This window comes from Mercenaria mercenaria, chromosome 3 (assembly GCF_021730395.1).
Source record: "Mercenaria mercenaria strain notata chromosome 3, MADL_Memer_1, whole genome shotgun sequence".
Lineage (NCBI taxonomy): Eukaryota > Metazoa > Mollusca > Bivalvia > Venerida > Veneridae > Mercenaria > Mercenaria mercenaria.
The window spans coordinates 56,423,802-56,443,285 of record NC_069363.1 but is presented as its reverse complement, the minus strand read 5'-3'; the positions used below and the strand labels follow the sequence as shown (position 1 = coordinate 56,443,285).

Genomic DNA, 19,484 nt, shown 5'->3' with positions numbered 1-19,484 from the left:
ACTAAGATCTTTTAACTACCTAAATCCAATGGGGTTTGAACTGAACTCGTTATTTCATATCAACTAGTTAAACAAGAGTTGTCGGAGGACAGCAACGCTCGACTATTCAACAGCCATGTCAACTGAAAGAATACAAAAGTCGAAAAAGGGGCATAATTTAGTAAAAAGGCAAAACAGGGTTATGGAACCTGCATAGTGCTTATCAGCTCATGACAGTGGACAGGTGTGTAAAGTTTCAATCCATTCCCATTAGTGGGTACCAAGATACCAACTTACATATAAGAATTTAACCAAATAGTTGAAAAAGAGGCATAATTTTGTAAAATGCAAATGGCGTTATTGACCCTTTGCACTGCATGTCATATCATGACAGTGAACAAGTGTGTGAAGTTTTAATCCTTTCCCATTAGTGGATACTGAGATACCAGCTTACATACAAAAACTTATCCAAAAACTGCTAAGTCGAAAAAGGGGCATAATTTTGAAAAAAAAATGAATAGAGTTATGGGACCTGCTTTGTGCATGTCAGATCATGACAGTGAACAAGTATGTGAAATTTCAATTCATTCCCATTAGTGAGTACTGAAATACCAACTTTCATACAAAACCTTAACCAAAAGTTTCTAAGTCGATAAAGGGGAATAATTTTGTAAAAAAGCAAAATAGAGTTATGGAACCTGTGCAATGTAAGTCAGTTTATCACAGTAAATAAGTGTGTGAAGTTTCAATCCATTCTCATTAGTGAGTACTGAGATACCAGCTTACATACAAAACCTTAACTAAATCTGGACGCCAACGCATGGACGAGTCCAATAGCTCTACTATTTTATGAAAAGTCGAGCTAAAAATGCCACCAATATATGTTTTACAACGCATGGAAATGTCGGTTATCATGTGCAAACACGCTCTTGTAACTTCACTGCAGCATATGCAGCACGTTTTTCTTCTTAGGGAAGGGTGTTTTCGTCCAGCCAGTCTTTCTCCGTTATTTGTGTTGGTGAAAAAAGAAACAATTTGGAAAGTTCAATAATTTATTAAAAGATTGAAATTGTCAGCACATACAACAATACAGCACTTTTTGTGTTTTAACAACAGATTTATATCAGTCAAGAAACTGCTTTTGTAAATATTGTTCCCATAATATTCCAATACACTTTTATAATTACACCAGCTGTGTAGAAATGAACAGAAATAAACTGATGAAATTATTTCAATCCTGCAGAAACTCGGCCTTTCGTGCATTTAAACAAAAACATACTGAGGTGCTTGATCTAAAGTTACTCTGAAACGATAGTCAATCAGTAAATTCCTGTTTCCTTTATCAATTCACAGATGTCTACTCTAAAATGACATCTCAAATTCATTTCTAAGTTGAATTCAATTGATCTAAGACATCCTCCACACCTAGATGGTCACTGAAAATAATGTGGTGAAAATTCAGACTTTTCCTGTTAATTTTTCAGCAAATTTGCTGTGTATAAGCAGTAAAGAAGTATGTGCTTTAATTTTTTTTAAAATGGCATTTGTTTATTGTTTTGTAACAGTTACATTATCAAATTAAAATAATTCATAGTGGGCTTCGCATGTCGGCAATTCGTAACCAAAAAGTGTTAATTCCTTCTCACTAATATCTTAAAAGAAACATACTAGTACATTTAACAAACTATATCTTCAGAGAAAGTACACTTATTTTCAGTGACTAAACTGGTGTGGGAAGTTTTTTCGCATGTCAGATGTCAGTGCGGCGATGATAGAAAAAAATGCTTTTTAATAATGAATAATGAGATTTGTTATGAGGGTGTTGTCGTTGCAACTATATCGGGAAGATCACGAACTCCATCTTTATCTACGCAGCGAACCTTGAATGTCGGCATGTTTACAATAAACCTCTGTCGAATCTGAAATTACAACATTATGTTGGTTGTCAAGCAGATCTAAACATTTTTTAACAAATGTGAAACACAAAATTTCAACATAAATTACGAATATAACTACAGTTTGATCCTTTTCCATAAGTTTTTCCTTAATTTCTCTGTAAGGGAATACAATCAACGTTATATATCATTCTACGAACTCTAAGGGTGGTAATAAGACCTTATGTTTTCAAAATATGTTGATTAGATTTCAATTTATAATCAACAAATTTCCATTGTAAATTTCAGCCATTTTTCATTATTTTTTTAGAAATTCAACTTTGATTTTATTTGTAAATGACTGTTATAAAACATTTAGGATATCTAATTAAATTAACATAAAATATATAAACAAGAGCACCAGAATGCGGAGCAATATACACCCGAAGGCATGACCTTTGACCTTGATGTTGAAGCAAGCCATTCGAAACATGCGCTCTGCACGTCGTCTCGATGTGGTGAATATTTGTGCCAAGTTTCTTTAAAATCCTTCAAGCAGTTCAAGAGTTACAGAGCAGACACAAAACAAACTCATATGACCTTTGAACCGTGTGACCTTGACCTTGAAGTTAGCCATCCAAAACATGTGCTCTGCACATTGTCTTGATGTGGTGAACATTTCTGTCAAGTTTCTTTGTAATCCTTCAAGGGGTTACAGAGTTACAAAGCGGACACTAAATTGCTAAGAGATGAACATCAGAGGTATAACATAATACATTCCTTCGGGCGTATTAAAATTCTTTACAATTTTTACCATGGGAAAAATACATCTTTGGTCATAAATTAACAATAGCTCCCAGTTAGGTTGTGTCAATTTGGTGATTTATCAACCTGAGAAAAGGCCGTAACTGTATAGTTCTAATAAATAATCATTTAATAGAAATGAAGTAAGCAGTACTTTAGGTAAACCACAGCTGTCAATCTGGGATCTATCTTATCACCAATATGATATCTGAACTGAAATAAACTTTTTCAGAAAAATATGATTTCAACAACATTACCTCATTTACACACTTTGATAAGAGTTCCTTGGCTTCCTCAAGTGTTATATCTGAAATGAAATATTTACTAACTAAATTCTTGTTCCCATAGAAGGAAAGGTTAATCATCTGTCACTGACTGTTAAGGCCTAACAAAAAAAATGTTTGTTTCCGGTAAAATGCTAAAAAAAATTATGGAGGTAGGTCAGTAAATTTTTTTTTGATCTTTTTTTAGCTCACCTGTCACAGAGTGACAATGTGAGCTTTTGTGATTGCGTGGCGTCTGTTGTCCTTTGTGCATGCGTCCGTCTGTAAACTTTTGCTTGTGACCACTCTAGAGGTCACATTTTTCATGGGATCTTTATGAAAGTTGGTCAGAATATTCATCTTGATGGTATCTAGGTCAAGTTCGAAACTGGGTCACTTGCGGTCGAAAACTAGGTCAGCAGGTCTAAAAATAGAAAAACCTTGTGACCTCTCTAGAGGCCATACTTTTCAATGGATCTTCATGAAAATTGGTCAGAATGTTTATCTTGATGATATCTAGGTCAAGTTCGAAACTGGGCCAAGTGCCATCAAAAACTAGGTCAGTAGGTCAAATAATAGAAAAACCTTGTGACCTCTCTAGAGGCCATATTTTTCAGGGGATCTGTATGAAAGTTGGTTTGAATGTACTTCTTAATGATATCTAGGTCAAGTTCAAAACTGGGTCAACTGCGGTCAAAAAGTAGGTCAGTAGGTCTAAAAATAGAAAAACCTTGTGACCTCTCTAGAGGCCGTATTTTTCAGGATCTTCATGAAAATTGGTCAGAATGTTCACCTTGATGATATCTAGGTCCAGTTCGAAACTGGGTCACTTGCCTTCAAAAACTAGGTCAGTAGGTCAAATAATAGAAAAACCTTGTGACCTCTCTAGAGGCCATATTTTTCATGGGATCTGTATGAAAAATGGTCTGAATGTTCATCTTGATGATATCTAGGTCAAGTTTGAAACTGGGTCTACTGCGGTCAAAAACTAGGTCAGTAGGTCTAAAAATAGAAAAACCTTGTGACCTCTCTAGAGGCCATACTTTTCAATGGATTTTCATGAAAATTGGTCAGAATGTTCATCTTGATGATGTCTAGGTCAAGTTCAAAACTGGGTCATGTGCCATCAAAAACTAGGTCAGTAGGTCTAAAAATAGAAAAGCCTTGTGACCACTCTAGAGGCCATATTTTTCAATGGATCTTCATGAAAATTTGTCTGAATGTTCACCTTGATGATATCTTGATAAAGTTTGAAACTTGGTCACATGTGGTCAAAACTAGGTCAGTAGGTATAAAAATAGAAAAACCTTGTGACCTCTCTAGAGGCCATACTCTTCATGAGATCTTCATGAAAATTGGTGAGAATGTTTACCTTGATAATATCTAGGTCAAGTTCAAAACTGGGTCATGTGCCTTCAAAAACTAGGTCATTAGGTCAAATAATAGAAAAACCTTGTGACCGCTCTAGAAGCCATATTTTTCAATGGATCTTCATGAAAATTGGGTCATGTGGAGACAGGTGAGCGATTGGTCCTCTTGTTTTTTAAGTGGGTCTTTTCAGTAATTATTTTTGTGTCAAAAAATGAATACAAACAGGGGTTATGCCTTTAGAGCATCAGTAAGTTGATTTCTAACATCACTGACCATGTTTAAAGCATAAAAAATGCAGTTTTGCCACTTTTTGTTAAAAAGTTGAAAAAAAACCCTCCAAGGCCATAAAAACATTTAGGGTCAGGCCAAAAATTTAGGGTAGGTCAAAGGTCAGGATACCAGAAACAACACTTTTTTTTTTACACCCACTGCAGATGGTTATACCTGGTTCTAGGTTAACTGTTTTGGCAGGTACTGAGGATCTGTAAAGTTACTGTTAAAACAGTTACCGGAGAACCGGAAATTCCCATCTGTATCTACTAACAGTGGTAGATTATTTTTGGCATACCATATCTTACCAAATAATAGAATAAATAAAGCAAAACTAAATACTTTCTTTGTTTCACATAAACAGTATATAATCAATGCAGGAATCGTTAATTGTCATTAACAGCATGGGAGTCATATGGCCTAGTGGGTGCCAGATGGGTTTAGCTTGCATGGGTAATATCACTGGAAATGTCAGTTTCTGTGCAAGAAAAATACTGTCAGGCAATTCAACTTTATTGTGTAATCTTATCTTATGTTTTAGTATGTACTGGCTCTAAGTAGTTAAAATGACTTTGGATACCAGTCTACCTTGCTGACTAGCCATTGGTCTACTTCAAAAATGTGTGCAGAAACAGCCAATCAAATGTCTAAGTTTTGAGACTGGTCTTAATTCTCTATAACCTTAAATCTGAGACTGGTTTTTAACTTCAGTTTTATAACCAAAGACCACAGCCCAATACATTACATGTACTTTGAGTATGCTGGAACGAACTGAAACTGTAATGTTACAAATTTGAAACAATTTAAATATTTAGTAAATTACAATAAAAACCCATAAAAGACCAACACATATCAATATATCGCATGAAATAAAGTTTTTATCAACTTTTTATATGAAAACCAGTTTCATCAAGAAAAATTTGGATGCAACAAAATTTACTTTAATATCACTGCAGTGCAGTTTTCTAATTCAACACATCTGTACTATGCTTGCACCATGCCATTATAAATATTGTATATCTGTATTGTACTGTACGGATAACAGACTAAATACTGCATTATATAACCCTTACACTGCTAAATTTCTAAAATGGACTGATCCATTATTCAATTTGGAGAGTACCATTAACTGTTAACAACTTCAAGGGTGCATACCAAAAAGATACTGACAGAAAGGCGAACAGTGCAGATCAAAATCAGACTGCATGGATGTGCAGGCTGATCATGATCTACACGTGGTCTTAATGGCAGAATCAATTATGTCCAGCATGATAAGGGTTAACTTAGCAGAGGCAACTCGCAGTAATATAATTATATCCAAAATATTCCAGAAAGCACACAATGCAATACCTTCATAGTAGTGTCTATCCATGATACTCATTGTGAAAAGAGCTCCATAACCATGGGCAGCAAATGGCAGTTTGTTGAGAGAGGCTAGATAGTCCATGAAGTATAGGGACGGTCCCTCATCCTTATCATAGCCCGCCAACAACAGGTTTACCATGTATGGTGTCTGAAATATCACAATCAAAATCACAAATATGCCTTTGTTCAAGGCACTGGCATGAGTTTAAAATTATTAAGACTAATAAGAGATAGGTACATGTACATATACTACATCATGTCAATCACATAACGAGTGAACTACATGAAATCTGCATCTTTTAATCTTAAATAGTGACTGTGCGTTAAAATTTATTGAAGTACCGGTATTTAACCTACACACAAGATACTAGTAACAATAAGAAGGAAAACAAGAGCTGTCAGTGGACAGCGCGCTTGACTATTCTCAGTGCTTGATAGTATAATATAAGCAATGAGTAAAACTTTAACATTACAATAAGCATATTCTAAGTCAAAAAGGGGCCATAATTCAGTCAAAATGCTTGATAGAGTTGCCTCCTCTTTTTCACAGACTGGGGTCATGATGGTAAACAATTGTGCAAAATATGAAAGCAATATCTCAATGGACTTTGAAAATATTTGGGGTGGTACGCAAACTTTAACATTTGTGTGACGCTCACGCCGACGCCAGGGTGAGTAGGATAGCTCCCCTATTCTTCGAATAGTCGAGCTAAAAACTAAACAGCTTTTGGTTCAGAAACCAGTAAGTGCCGACTGTTACATGACTGAAATACTGATGAAAAACAGTGATAACCTGAAAGCAAACGAACATTTTTGATACAACCAATTTACTTCATCTAAGGTCTTTATGACAAAAACAGTTTTTGTTTGTTTGTTTGTTTTGGGTTTAACGCCGTTTTTCAACAGTATTTCAGTCATGTAACGGCGGGCAGTTAACCTAACCAGTGTTCCTGGATTCTGTACCAGTACAAACCCTGTTCTCCGCAGGTAACTGCCAACTTCCCCACATGAATTATCAGAGGTGGAGGACGAATGATTTCAGACACAATGTCTTTTATCAAATCGTCACGGAGAACATACGCCCTGCCTGGGGATCGAACTCGCGACCCCGCGATCGGTAGACCAACGCTCTCCCTACTGAGCTAAGCGGGCGGGTACAGTGCATTCGCGATGCTATGAATCACAATCTAACGGAATACCGGTATACTACGAAAAGGTTTTGTGGTCCCGGCTGCTTTCCTTCTTATTTCTATGTTACAAATTGGCGGTTTTACGAAAATGCAATTTTACGAAAAATGCGCTCCTACGAATGTATTGTTATGTCCTTAAAGCATGTTTTCAACTTGTTTAAGTTGCGATTTTACAAATATCTGTATCGTCTAAATTTTCACACCTTCCATAACGGCGTGAAAACGCTTTAGAGTGGAAAGTGTCACTATCATTTAGCTGGGCGTAAACAGTAATTAAAGTGTGAAAACTTAGTAATCAAATTCGAAACACATACGCTGTACACTATGACAAAAGTTAGTGGTTAATTTTTTCTCTTATAACTATCAGATCGGATGGCAAACCAGTCACACTTGCTTCGATATCTATACGTCTCAAACAATCACTGCATAAAGAAAAAAAAATATTTAAGTCCTGATCGTCTGTTTATTGTCGTTTTATTATTCCAAACAATTCAGTAAAGGGTAGCTGAGGGTATCGGAATATGCAATTGCGATTTTTTGTTCTCGTGCAACATTGTACCCTATATATGTTTAATGTACAGTGAATAAAAAGTGAAGAAAAAAAAAACGTTTTACATTCCAGATACCATCTGAGTTCAGATTCGAATAAGATTTGTAGTAAACCTAGATGTACATATAAAATTGGTATACATGTACTCCTATAGAAAATCACGTTTAAATATCACGGGTTACGACGTGTAGATATTAAGGTGCTGTATAGCGAAATTTCCTATGCTACGCTCGAACGAAGATGCGATATTACGAAAACAACGGCCGGTCCCTTGGCTTTTCATAGGATCGCGGTTGTACTGTAGTTTGCTATGTCCATCAGAATAACTTGAGTAAAGTGAGAGAAGTTACTATTATCAACAAGAATTTTACGAACTGCATCTCTTAAAAATCTTGTTATCATTTCAAAACACAATCACTGAATCCTGATTCTGTTTGAAAATCTTGTTTTACCCTGTACCTTTCTTAAGAGATTTTAATATAAACTTCCAATTAACAAACTCTGTATAACTATATGATACGATATAAGTCTCTATTGTTACCAGATGCTTATTATGCAAAGGACTGCTACATGTACACCTTTGAAATAACAAACTCTCTAATAATTCAGATAATAATTCAGAAATTACCTGACTCCTGAGATAATCTGCAAGATTCTTTCTTGTAAAATTGGCGGCTGCACTGGGAGACAGTTCATAACCTGAAAAATATGTGAAAGCATAAAGTTACAGGTAATTAACCTTTAGCCTGCTGGCAGCAAGTGATTTTGCCTTTGAGACCAGTGCAGACCAAGATCAGCTTGCACATCCATATAGGCTGATAATGGTCTGCACTGTTCGCTACTCAGTCTGTAAATTTTCAGTGAACATCCCTTTGAATAATAAATTGTATTGCCCAAATCGAATGATGGAGCAGTCCATTTTAGAAATTTAGCAGGCTACATGTAAGGGTTAAATTCAGTTAAATGCAGAAGACATTATTTTCATAGAAAACAAGAGCTGTCACTAATGGTGACAAATGCCCCTGCAGCACCTTGACCTTTGACCTGGTGACCCCGAAGTCAGTAGGGGTGGTTTACTCAATAAGTACTATCAGCATGTGAAGTTTGAAGGTTGTGCAGTGGTTCGCATGTAAAGTGCCTTCATGCAAAAAGTTAACGTTGGCCCGTGACCTTGACCTTTGACCTGGTGACCCCAAACTCAGTAGGGGTGGTGTACTCAATAAGTACTATCAGCACGTGAAGTTTGAAGGTCCTGGGTGCAGTGGTTCGTGAGTAAAGTGCCTTCATGCAAAAAGTTAACATTGGCCCCTGTGACCTTGACCTTTGACCTGGTGACCCCAAAGTCAGTAGGGATGGTGTACTCAATAAGTACTATCAGCATGTGAAGTTTGAAGGTCCTGGGTGCAGTGGTTCACGAGTAAAGTGCCTTCATGCAAAAAGTTAACGTTGTGACGAACTAACGAACGAACGGACAGACAGTTGAAAACTAATATGCCTCCCTTCGGGGGGCATAAAAAGGTTTACTATATTTCTGATTTCTTTAATACTCAATATTCATGACCATACATTAAAGCAAGACTAAAAACAGTTTTCTTACCATTTCTCATCTTGTACAGTTGTATATTTTTGCCAATGTACTCTGCAAATTGGACTGTGTCTCCAGATTCTCCAGTTACCAACATCAACAAATTATCATTTAATTTGAACATTTTATCATAATCTGAAATCAAACAAAAACTGTAAATAGCAGACACAATATTATATACACTATGAGATGAGTTGTTCAAATTCAAATACAATTTTAACATAAATAGAAAAATTCAAATACTACCCAATTTTGAACCTCTCAAGAATACAAAATGTATTTCAAGTTCTAAAGATTTACTTAGCAAAATACAGATACAGAGTACCAGTACATTTAAATAGAGTTTCAAGTATTTTGTAGACAATTATTTTGCCAAAAGAAATTTATCACATGAATTACAAAGTAAAGAGCAGAAACTTTTGATATGCGCAGTGTCAATGTGCCAAAAGGTGAGTGCAGTTTTTTTGCAAGACTTTAATTAGCATTATTAGGACAGTGATGTATAATTTAAAACTATTTCTGATAGATGAAAACACCCGCGCATGCCAGAAACGTTCTTTTTTACCTATATCACAGATTATTTCATTTTCATTGCCAAGCCAGACTCAATCCATTTCTGTTGTTGAAAAAATTTCATGAGAACTACAAAATGTATCTTGTCATTTTTTGGCTTGAATGCACTTTATCCATCTGCACTTCCTGCTAGGATTTCAAAAGGCAGGGTGTGCTTGTTACAATCGATTAAATAAATTTATTGTATCAATTATTTATTCAATAAACAAAGAAAACATGAGAGTGTAGGGGAGGTAGCCCCCAAAAGAATAAAGAGAGAGTACTTACTGAAAGTGCATACTGGTAAATTGCAGGCTTTCCCATTTTTTTTTTATTACCGGCAAATTACGATTATTTTAAAGAAACAATTAAATCGAAAGTAACTTTAGTTATGGGTTTTTTGGTAACTATATTATGTAAAGAATTTCAAATGGGAGAAATATGGGTCAAATCATAGTGGACAATCACAGGTACTCTGCAGCTGGACACAAAGCTGCTGTGTTGACTACCCGCTGTGAACTGACCGTTATTTCTCCTATCTGAAATTCTTTATATTTACTGTAGTCACCAAATACATTTTTGTAACCCACAACTTTCAATTAACTTATCCAGAATTTGGCGAGGATATTAAAAGAATGACAAGGCAGTTCTCACGCCATTTTTTCAACCAATGGAAGTGGATTGAATCTGGCTTGGCAATGAAAACTACAAAAAATTTGACAGGACAGGTAAAAAGAGCAAGTCTCCCGGCGTATACATGCGTTTTCACTGTCAAGCCAAACTCAATCCACTTCTGTTGGTTGAAAAAAATGGCGTAAGTGCTACCTTGTCTTTATTTTAATATCATCGGCAATATATGTAAATAATTTCAAATAGGAGAAATAACTTCTGTATGTCCAGCCACAAGGTACCTGTGTGGCAATCAACATGATCGCTATATGTCCAGCAGCAGGGTACCTGTGTTTATCTTGCCTCCTACAAGTTTTTTGCATTTCTATTGGTCAATAGACGTCACGTGGAGACAGGATATATTCCATATCCTGCTAGTACATTTCAGATATGAATTTTGATTTTAAAACAAGAGCTGTCTCCATAGGATGACACATGCCCCCGATGGCACTTTGAATGAATAGTTATGGCCGATGTTAGAGTTTAGGACCTTTGACCTACGGAGCTGGGTCTTGCGCGCGACATGTCGTCTTACTGTGTCACACATTCATGCGTAGTTATTTTAAAATCCATGCATGAATGACAAAGATATGGACCGGACACGCCCATCAATGCACTATCATGAAAAATGACCTTTAACGTCTAAGTGTGACCTTGACCTTTGAGCTACGGACCTGGGTCTTGTGCACGACACGTCGTCTTACTGTGGTACACATTCATGCCAAGTTATTTGAAAATCCATCCATGGATGACAAAGATATGGACCGGACACTCCCATCAATGCACTATCCTTTAACGTCTAAGTGTGACCTTGACCTTTGAGCTACGGACCTGGGTCTTGCGCGCGACACGTCGTCTTACTGTGGTACACATTCATGCCAAGTTATTTGAAAATCCATCCATGGATGACAAAGATATGGACCGGACACGCCCATCAATGCACTATCCTTTAAAGTCTAAGTGTGACATTGACCTTTGAGCTACGGACCTGGGTCTTGCGCGCGACACGTCATCTTACTGTGGTTCACATTCATGCCAAGTTATTTGAAAATCCATCCATCGATGACAAAGATATGGACCGGACACGCCCATCAATGCACTATCCTTTAATGTCTAAGTGTGACCTTGACCTTTGAGCTACGGACCTGGGTCTTGCACGCGACATGTCGTCTTACTGTGGTACACATTCATGCCAAGTTATTTGAAAATCCATCCATCGATGACAAAGATATGGACCGGACACGAAAATTGCGGACAGACTGACAGACCGACAGACTGACGGACCGACAGACGGTTCAAAAACTATATGCCTCCCTTCGGGGGCATAAAAATGGCTGCCGCTTTGTTAATTTACAAAATATTAGATAATAGCGTGTAAGTAAAGGGTAGTCAGCAAGATAAAATCGTTACACAGCTTGTTGGTGACAGGATACGGGATATACGCTGTCTCGAAAATCCGTATCAGACGAGAGCTTTGCTCTCGCCCGATGTGGATTTCCTCGACAGCGTATATCCCGTCTCCTGTCACCAACAAGCAGTGTAACTAATAATATTGCCATGTAGTCCAAATAATGACGTTTCAAAACAGTGTGATAACTTTTGACTGTGGCTGTCCCGTCACATCCAAACTTAATCTGCATATTTCTGTTAAGAAATCCCAAATGAAATCCATTGGGAATGTTTTCTGGTACATGTACAGTGTATTTGTAATGATTACATCTCTAATAATGAATTTTTGTTGACATTAAAGCATAAAATTGCCATGCTGTCATTTTTTAATGTACATTTTGTGTTTTGTTTCTGCAATTTAGTGTCATCGGCAGTCCGCTGTGGATTGAAACCGGTGTCGGGGTAAATATCTCCTCGCACAGGTCAGTTCACATCCTATTTCCAAAGATTTAAGTCTCTTATTTTAAATTATGAGTTATAGTCAACCCATTTGAAGTTTCTACATGAATATTAATGTTTAATTTACTGGAGCAAGTAAGTTTGACCAGTATTTTATGACTTTTTTGTATTTTTTTTAGTCTTTGTTTTCCTAACAGTAAAATGCAGATACGGGTAAGGCTTAGAGGGATGACAACTTTAAAATATCAGACCATAAAATAAGTCATCCCGATAAGCCAAATGAGTAAGGCTAACTGCCGCATAGTCCAACTAATTTGACGCAATTCTAGGAAATATTGAGTTTTTTTTTATGGGCAATATCTTCACTCAGGTCAAACACTCGTAAAACCAAAATAGTGCAGGAAATTTCCAATGAAATTGCCATCGCTGCCGATTTGGGTTAAAATGTTGATTTTGTTGCGAATATGAGATAAATTCAATTAAAACTTACATGTATCAAAAGGGGATTTAATTCCTCATTGATTTCTGTAAAAATCGTCAAATAATTTCCAAAATTACGATTTTTCTGGTGTTTTAAACAGTATAAACTTAATATGTATGTACTGTACGCTATTGAGGTTTATCGCATCTACACGGCAATATGCAGGGATCACTTTTGGCAGATACCTTTATGAGATTAATTCCCATTTGCCATGAATCAATGAGATTTTGACAAAATGAATGGGATTTTTTCTTTTTATAATGAGATTTTACATTGGCAGACAGCGTTTATTACACTGAAAAGCAAACATCTGCTTATTTGTAAGAACAATTTATCTCACAGAGACACTTTTAACATAACTCTAAAATTCAGTGCCTGAAACTGCTGAGTAGGTTGATGGAAGTTGTAGCTAAGTGTAGGGTTCACATGCATTTTTCCTTTCAGTAAGGAGTTAACTTTGAGCTTTTACTTCAAAACTGCTCTGTCCAAGTGGAAGTTCAGTTATATTTTAATCTTTCTGGATTTGATACACTTCCATTAGGCCAAAACAGCTTTGAAATCAAACTCATTAATGACCCTCGATTACAACCATTTTGTTTGGAATTTCAGGTGTTCAGCATTTTTTTTGTGTTGTTGTTTTTTTTCATGAAGGGACATCATCAGGGGTTTCTCCACCTTGTTGTTATTCTCATGGCTACTCATAGCCTTCCAAACACTTCAATTTCTGCTTCGGTGGTGTTTTGACACTTCGCGAAAATGGATGATTTTTGCCTGGTAGTCATCACCATATGCTCTAAGGAGATAGAAGCAAAAATCAAGCACCTAATGAACATCATATGATCAATGGCTGCACGGATGCAACTTTCACATGCATTTGATCAAAATTTATGAGATTTTCGACAAAATAATGCGAGAATATTGCCAAATTCCGGCCAAAAATGATCCCTGATATGTGCAAGTGATAAAACAAATAACCTAACAGGACTGTGTACTGTGATTTATCCTCCATTATTTAGGTCCTTCCAAGTTTTGATGGTTAGATCGACCGTCACAAAATTGAAACATAAAACAATTTGACCGTCAAATTGTTTTGACTAATTGCCATGTAGCCTGGCAGAATAGTTAATTTTTATGGGTGTGTCTCTTCTCCATATGCTAGCCTTTCTCATTTGGCTTATCGGGATGACTTATTTTATGATCTGATATTTTATAGTTGTCATCCCTCTAAGCCTTGCCCGTATCTGCATTTTACTGTTAGGAAAACGAAGACATTAAAAAAAAAAAAAAAACATAATATACTGGTCAGACTTACTTGCTCTCATAAATTAAGACATTAATATTCATGTAGAAACTTCAAATGAGTTGAACATAACTCATAGTTTGAAATAAGAGACTTAAATCTTCGAAAATATGAAGTGACAGGTGTGAGGTGATAGCTACCGACACCGGTTTCAGTACATACCAAACTGCCGATAACACTAAACTGCAGAAACAAAATACAAAATGTACATTCATAAAATATCAGCAAGGTAAGTTTATGCTTTAATGTCAACATAAATTCATTATACAGGTCCCAGAAAAGTCACAAATTAGCTATATAGCTAAATGTAGCTATATATAGCTAGAAGTAGCTATAAAACCAATACCAATAATGCAAAATATGTCAAAATAAGATGCAAAATGGTCATAATCACGTCCAAAAGGTTTATAAGATGAAAGACAATAACACAAAACTACGATCTTTGTAGTCACATTTTCAATAACTGCGGCAGTATTTTGCGATAAATCATCACTGAATTTTTCACTTGTGATATCATCGTAGTATAAGAAAAATTTATAAATGACTAATCGCAGAAATTCGCAACATGTATTGAAACTGAAACTGCATATATCTCCATTCTTTGTGTTTGTCTTTTGTCTCATAAACCACTTGAACGGGATAATAACTATTTTATATTTGATATTCACATATTTTTAACAACTGTTATTGGTTTTATAGCTATTTCTAGCTATATATAGCTGGATTTAGCTATATAGCTAATTTGTGACTTTTCTGGGACCTGTTATAGATCAGAGATGTAATCATTACAAATACTTTGTACATGTACCAGAAAATGTTCCCAATGGATTTCTATTAGGGATTTCCTAACAGAAATATGCAGAATAAGTTTGGACGTGACAGTCACAGCGACCGTCAAAAGTTATCACGCTGTCACGCAACGTCCTATTATTTGGACTACCGAAATGCTGCCGCCATAGAGATGGTTTAAAACAAATTTTTGAAGCTAGGTTAAACCTAACCCTAACCTTTAGTCAGTATATTTTTGTGGTGTGTAGGTCATTTTGACTTTTTTTGAGTACATTTTGACTTTACCATGTGGGTACATTTTGGTTTGGGTATGTTTTGACCTACCAGTTCTACTGTTTCATATGGAAGTGTTTCCCAATTTTTATATCCACAAATCATATGTTTTCAATGATGCTATCAACAATTTAAACTTGGGATTGGTGACTGAGTGGCTGTCACTTACTGACCTAGATTTTTAAGGTGCAAAACAACTCAGGAAAGCCTGTGAGTTTAAAAAGTAATGTGGGTGGGGTAAGAAAGTATAGAAAACATAAAATATCTGATCACCTTGTTTCATAGAAACGATACTTCTTGCTGAAACAGTGTCAGCAGCGACTAATACAAAGTCTTTTCCTTGAATACCAATCAAACATTCCATCTTGAACTGATTATTTTACTTATTTTCCGAGAAAACAAAGTTTGCCGGTCATGCAGGCGAAAAGTACTCTCACACCGTTTACATTTCTTAAAGACCATACCATACCATACCATGTTCTATCTATCTGCATCGGTACAACCAACAATCGATTTCCGATTATGACTGGTCGGCCCTGTTAGAGAAACAGTTGTTAAAGAAATTTAATATGTTACAGTTTTGTATGTGCGCTGTTGAAGTTAACAAAACACCGACACAATTATATACAACTACACCCAACTACAAGAACAGAGATAGAGCAATACTGTAACCGTGGATGCTTGGAATCTGTACTGAAATTGGTTTAAACAATGTTTATTTCCAAACATGCGTTACATACAAACATATATTAATGACATAGGTTTGGGGAGAAAAGCTTAATTTAAGCTTGTATTAAAACCTCTTTCCTAGACCGGTACCTTTTGAAAACTGTACTTCAGACATTCTTTTGATGAAGAATTTAAAATGGCAAACATCTAAGGCAGTTTTGATTCTGGATTTTGATCTCAGTGCTGATGTCAATGTATCTATAAATGTTCTTGAAAAGAAGTGTCAGCTTCAGCTAATTTAGTCAGTCTTCTAGTGTTTCCCAACCATTCTTTTGATGAAGAAATTGGCAAACATCTAAGGCAGTGGGATTCTGGATTTTGATCTCAGTTCTGATGTCAACGTATATAATTATAATTATCTTGAAAAGTAGTGTCAGCCTCAGCTAGCTTCGCCTGTCTTCGAGTGTTTCATAACACCAATTTTTACATTTGTTTCCGGATTCATCAAAACAGAAAATAAATATTTTGCAATGTTCCAGCATCATCATCGTCATACACACCTCCTGATCTATAGACAAATCCATACAGTTTCCTATTAATACAAAGTTTCCTCTTTTCCATGTACTCTGGTCTTATGGAACAATCTCTCATCTGAAACTGTTCTCCTGCATACGCTTGAATCTTTCAAGCAGGCAGTATACCAACATGCATACATGCAATTAGTTGTAGCAAAGAGCGTTTATAACACACTTTTAACTGTTTTCAATCTCCCTTTATCACTTTGACATCTCACTGTCAATACTTTTGTAAAACTCTTTCTCTTGCACTGACTTCGCATCTGCTAATAATATCCGAAATGGGAGTTGAGCCGTATACGACGATAGACATGTAGATAGATAGCAATGAACGCTACACGCCCTGCATATGACATAATCTAAACCAATAATTAAACAATACACCCATATGTTTCACTGATGTGGGTTACTATCCCATTTCTCCAGATACTGCAGCCGACGAGGTGAGTTTGAGGTACAAATCTCTTGTGCGACAAACTAGATATCCATTAATAGATACTTAATTACCTGGGCTCATTTTATCTCCTGGTACAATCCTTAAATACTGAAAGCCAAGCGAGGGAGCTATCAGTATCATTCTCACGCCTTTGGTATGACACAGCCATGGGTAGAACCCGCGACCTCCCCATTCAAAGCAAACACTTCACTATTGAGCTATTGAGATAGTCTAAGATCATTTCTATCTTTGTTACATTATCTATAATATCTAATACCATTTTGTATGCCTGTATTGTCCATACTATTTTTACTTTCTACATGCAATTAGATCTCACATTACATGTGTTCTGGGAAACTTTAAAATAATAGATAAATAACTGTTTCATTTATATTGTTAGGCGTGAAATCTTATCCTTTTTGGAGGTATCTGAGACAAAGAGGCGAGAATAAATAAAGCGGACTTTGCCTTCATTACGGTGGCAAAGAAGTTTCTTTGTTTTGTTTATGGAAGTAGGATTTTTTTACATAAGTAACACGCTTCTTAAAATGAGACTAAATGACATACGATGAGAAAAATGTGCTGTCAGTTTACGACTTGAATCTGTCATATCCTTATTACGTTAGTGTCGGAGCATTTCATTCAGCATCACGGAATAGGTGTCGGTAGCAATGCTTTGAAAGCGCAACATCTCGGACAAATTCTAAGAGCAATTTGAAGAAGTGAATTTGTATTTTTATAAGAAACTATTTTTTTTGACAACCTTTAAACATACAAAATATTTTTGCATAGCTTTGTATTTTCGTTTGCCTGTTCTTTTATGAACGCACGCTGGGTGGCAAACACACTGCTAAAGCCGCATGTTAATTCATATATGTAATAGCCGTTTTTTTCTACAGCTTATTAGCAAAACAAGCCTTATACACTTACGAAAGAGATGATTAAGTCACGAGTTGGACAACACATTCACATACCTAGTACTATTCTAATTCCTTTTGTCCTAGAACAATCAACATCAGTTCAGTGAAGACCTAGTGGGATTTCCTGGGGTCTGCCTTAATACAATAATGTACTGTAATGTAGCAAAATGATGCGTAATGGCGGAAAATGGGGCGTAATGAATATATATTTTTACCAGAGCTAAAATACTGGAAAAGAGGCATGTTTTCTTGCATATAAAACATTTTCTGTCCTAAATTGATGACAAATATTATTTCATAAATGGTACCTAAAACACATTATCTTGCATTCAAAACTTTAATTCGGCGTAATGATGCCCCGTAAGACTGGTAGAAGCGTAATGTATGTATAAATTCAATACCAGTGACAAAATACTTGCACAAGGACATCATTTATGGAATATGAATCATTATTTTTCATAAATTGATGAGAAATAATATTTTATATGCGGTGTAAACACATTATATCGATCGTACTCAGCGTAATGGTCATCATTCAGGCTAGTAGAGGGGTAATGTATGTATAAATTTTATACCAAAAGCTTAAATACTCGCAGAGTGACATTAAATATTGAGTATTTTAGATTTTCTATGGTAAATTGATACTAGATAGAAAAAGTGGAAACTTCACAGGTCGCTCAACACAACAAAAACGAAAATGTTGCAGGCTCGGTTTGATTGAGCCTGTTCATGGACGGTAGGTGCTATTTTATGTGTGGTAAACTTGATAGCACTCGTAGTGTTTTATCGAGCCTTTTTGCAATGCTGTCTCGTTGTCGCTCCCAAACACAATTTTCTGGATTTCTTCATTGGTAAAATGACTTGCTATATTTGCAAAGAAAACGTTAAAAGTGTAAAATTCTGATTTACGATGTGGGAATGAAGGGCCCGTGAAAGCAGGCGGTTCATCAGAGTCTGTTTTAATTACGGAAAAAAATGAACACCATTGTAGTGAGATATGTAACTGTCCTAAGTTGTATTTTTTGTCAACATCTAAAATGGCTGGCTCTTCGCGGCATCAAAACCTTTTTCATGTCTTTTATTTGTTTATCGATGTAAATAACGACGGACGGACCTGTATTCAAATGATTCACGGACCTCATGAAATGTTCCCCCAAGTAAACTTTATTTTTAGGTGTATTAAATGGTCAGCAAGATTATTTAGGTAGACATCTTTTTTGGTTCCTGCTTTATATTTCTTCACCTTGGTGAATTTAATATTCTGAACTTGTTTCAAATTACGTGGCATAGTCACTCCCTTCATTCAATTCATCATGAACGTCTTAGCAGACTCTTGTTTCAACATCTCACCAATCTACGTTTTTACTGAGTATTTAGTGTTTGAATACGGCAGTTTGTTGTCCAGGGTTTTCACTTTACCGGGCAAATGTCTGCCTGGAAAGTTCAGCCAAGTTGTTTTGTACAGAAGAAAAGGATTCAGAGACGCTCCTTCTATAAAGTGAGTTAGCTTTAAGTTTGCTGTATGATCTATGAATGACAAAGATTTCAGATAGTTCAGGCTGAGGTTCCAGTTCTTCCTATTTCCTTCCATATTTTTCAATGCAATAAACACCATTCCTCTTTATGAGGTAAACAAGTCTGTCTTCCATGGGTACGAGGTATGCTGATGGAAATGAACTGTTCTCCCACGCCCCACAGTCACCCTAGAATTCTCGCCTAAA

General features: G+C 36.1%; 1 protein-coding gene across 1 annotated transcript; it reads right to left on the bottom strand.

The window, feature by feature from the left end:
- Positions 1-1,013: 1,013 nt before the first annotated feature.
- On the bottom strand, positions 1,014-15,617 carry LOC123524656 (proteasome subunit beta type-2-like). The gene is made up of 6 exons (XM_045302999.2): positions 15,437-15,617; positions 9,264-9,386; positions 8,295-8,365; positions 5,912-6,074; positions 2,915-2,964; positions 1,014-1,898 (listed from the first exon to the last, which is right to left on the bottom strand). The coding sequence occupies exons 1-6, from the start codon at positions 15,525-15,527 to the stop codon at positions 1,791-1,793; spliced, it is 606 nt and encodes a 201-aa protein (XP_045158934.1). The 5' UTR covers positions 15,528-15,617; the 3' UTR covers positions 1,014-1,790.
- Positions 15,618-19,484: the final 3,867 nt, after the last annotated feature.

Bases quoted from the DNA above. Each gene is read 5' to 3' on its own strand.
- LOC123524656 (XM_045302999.2), bottom strand. From the start codon at position 15,527: ATGGAATGTTTGATTGGTATTCAAGGAAAAGACTTTGTATTAGTCGCT. The intron at 8,366-9,263 runs GTAAGAAAACTG...CATATTTTTCAG, and splicing joins ACTGTACAAGATGAGAAATG to GTTATGAACTGTCTCCCAGT. The intron at 1,899-2,914 runs GTAATGTTGTTG...TTGTAATTTCAG, and splicing joins TATCAAAGTGTGTAAATGAG to ATTCGACAGAGGTTTATTGT.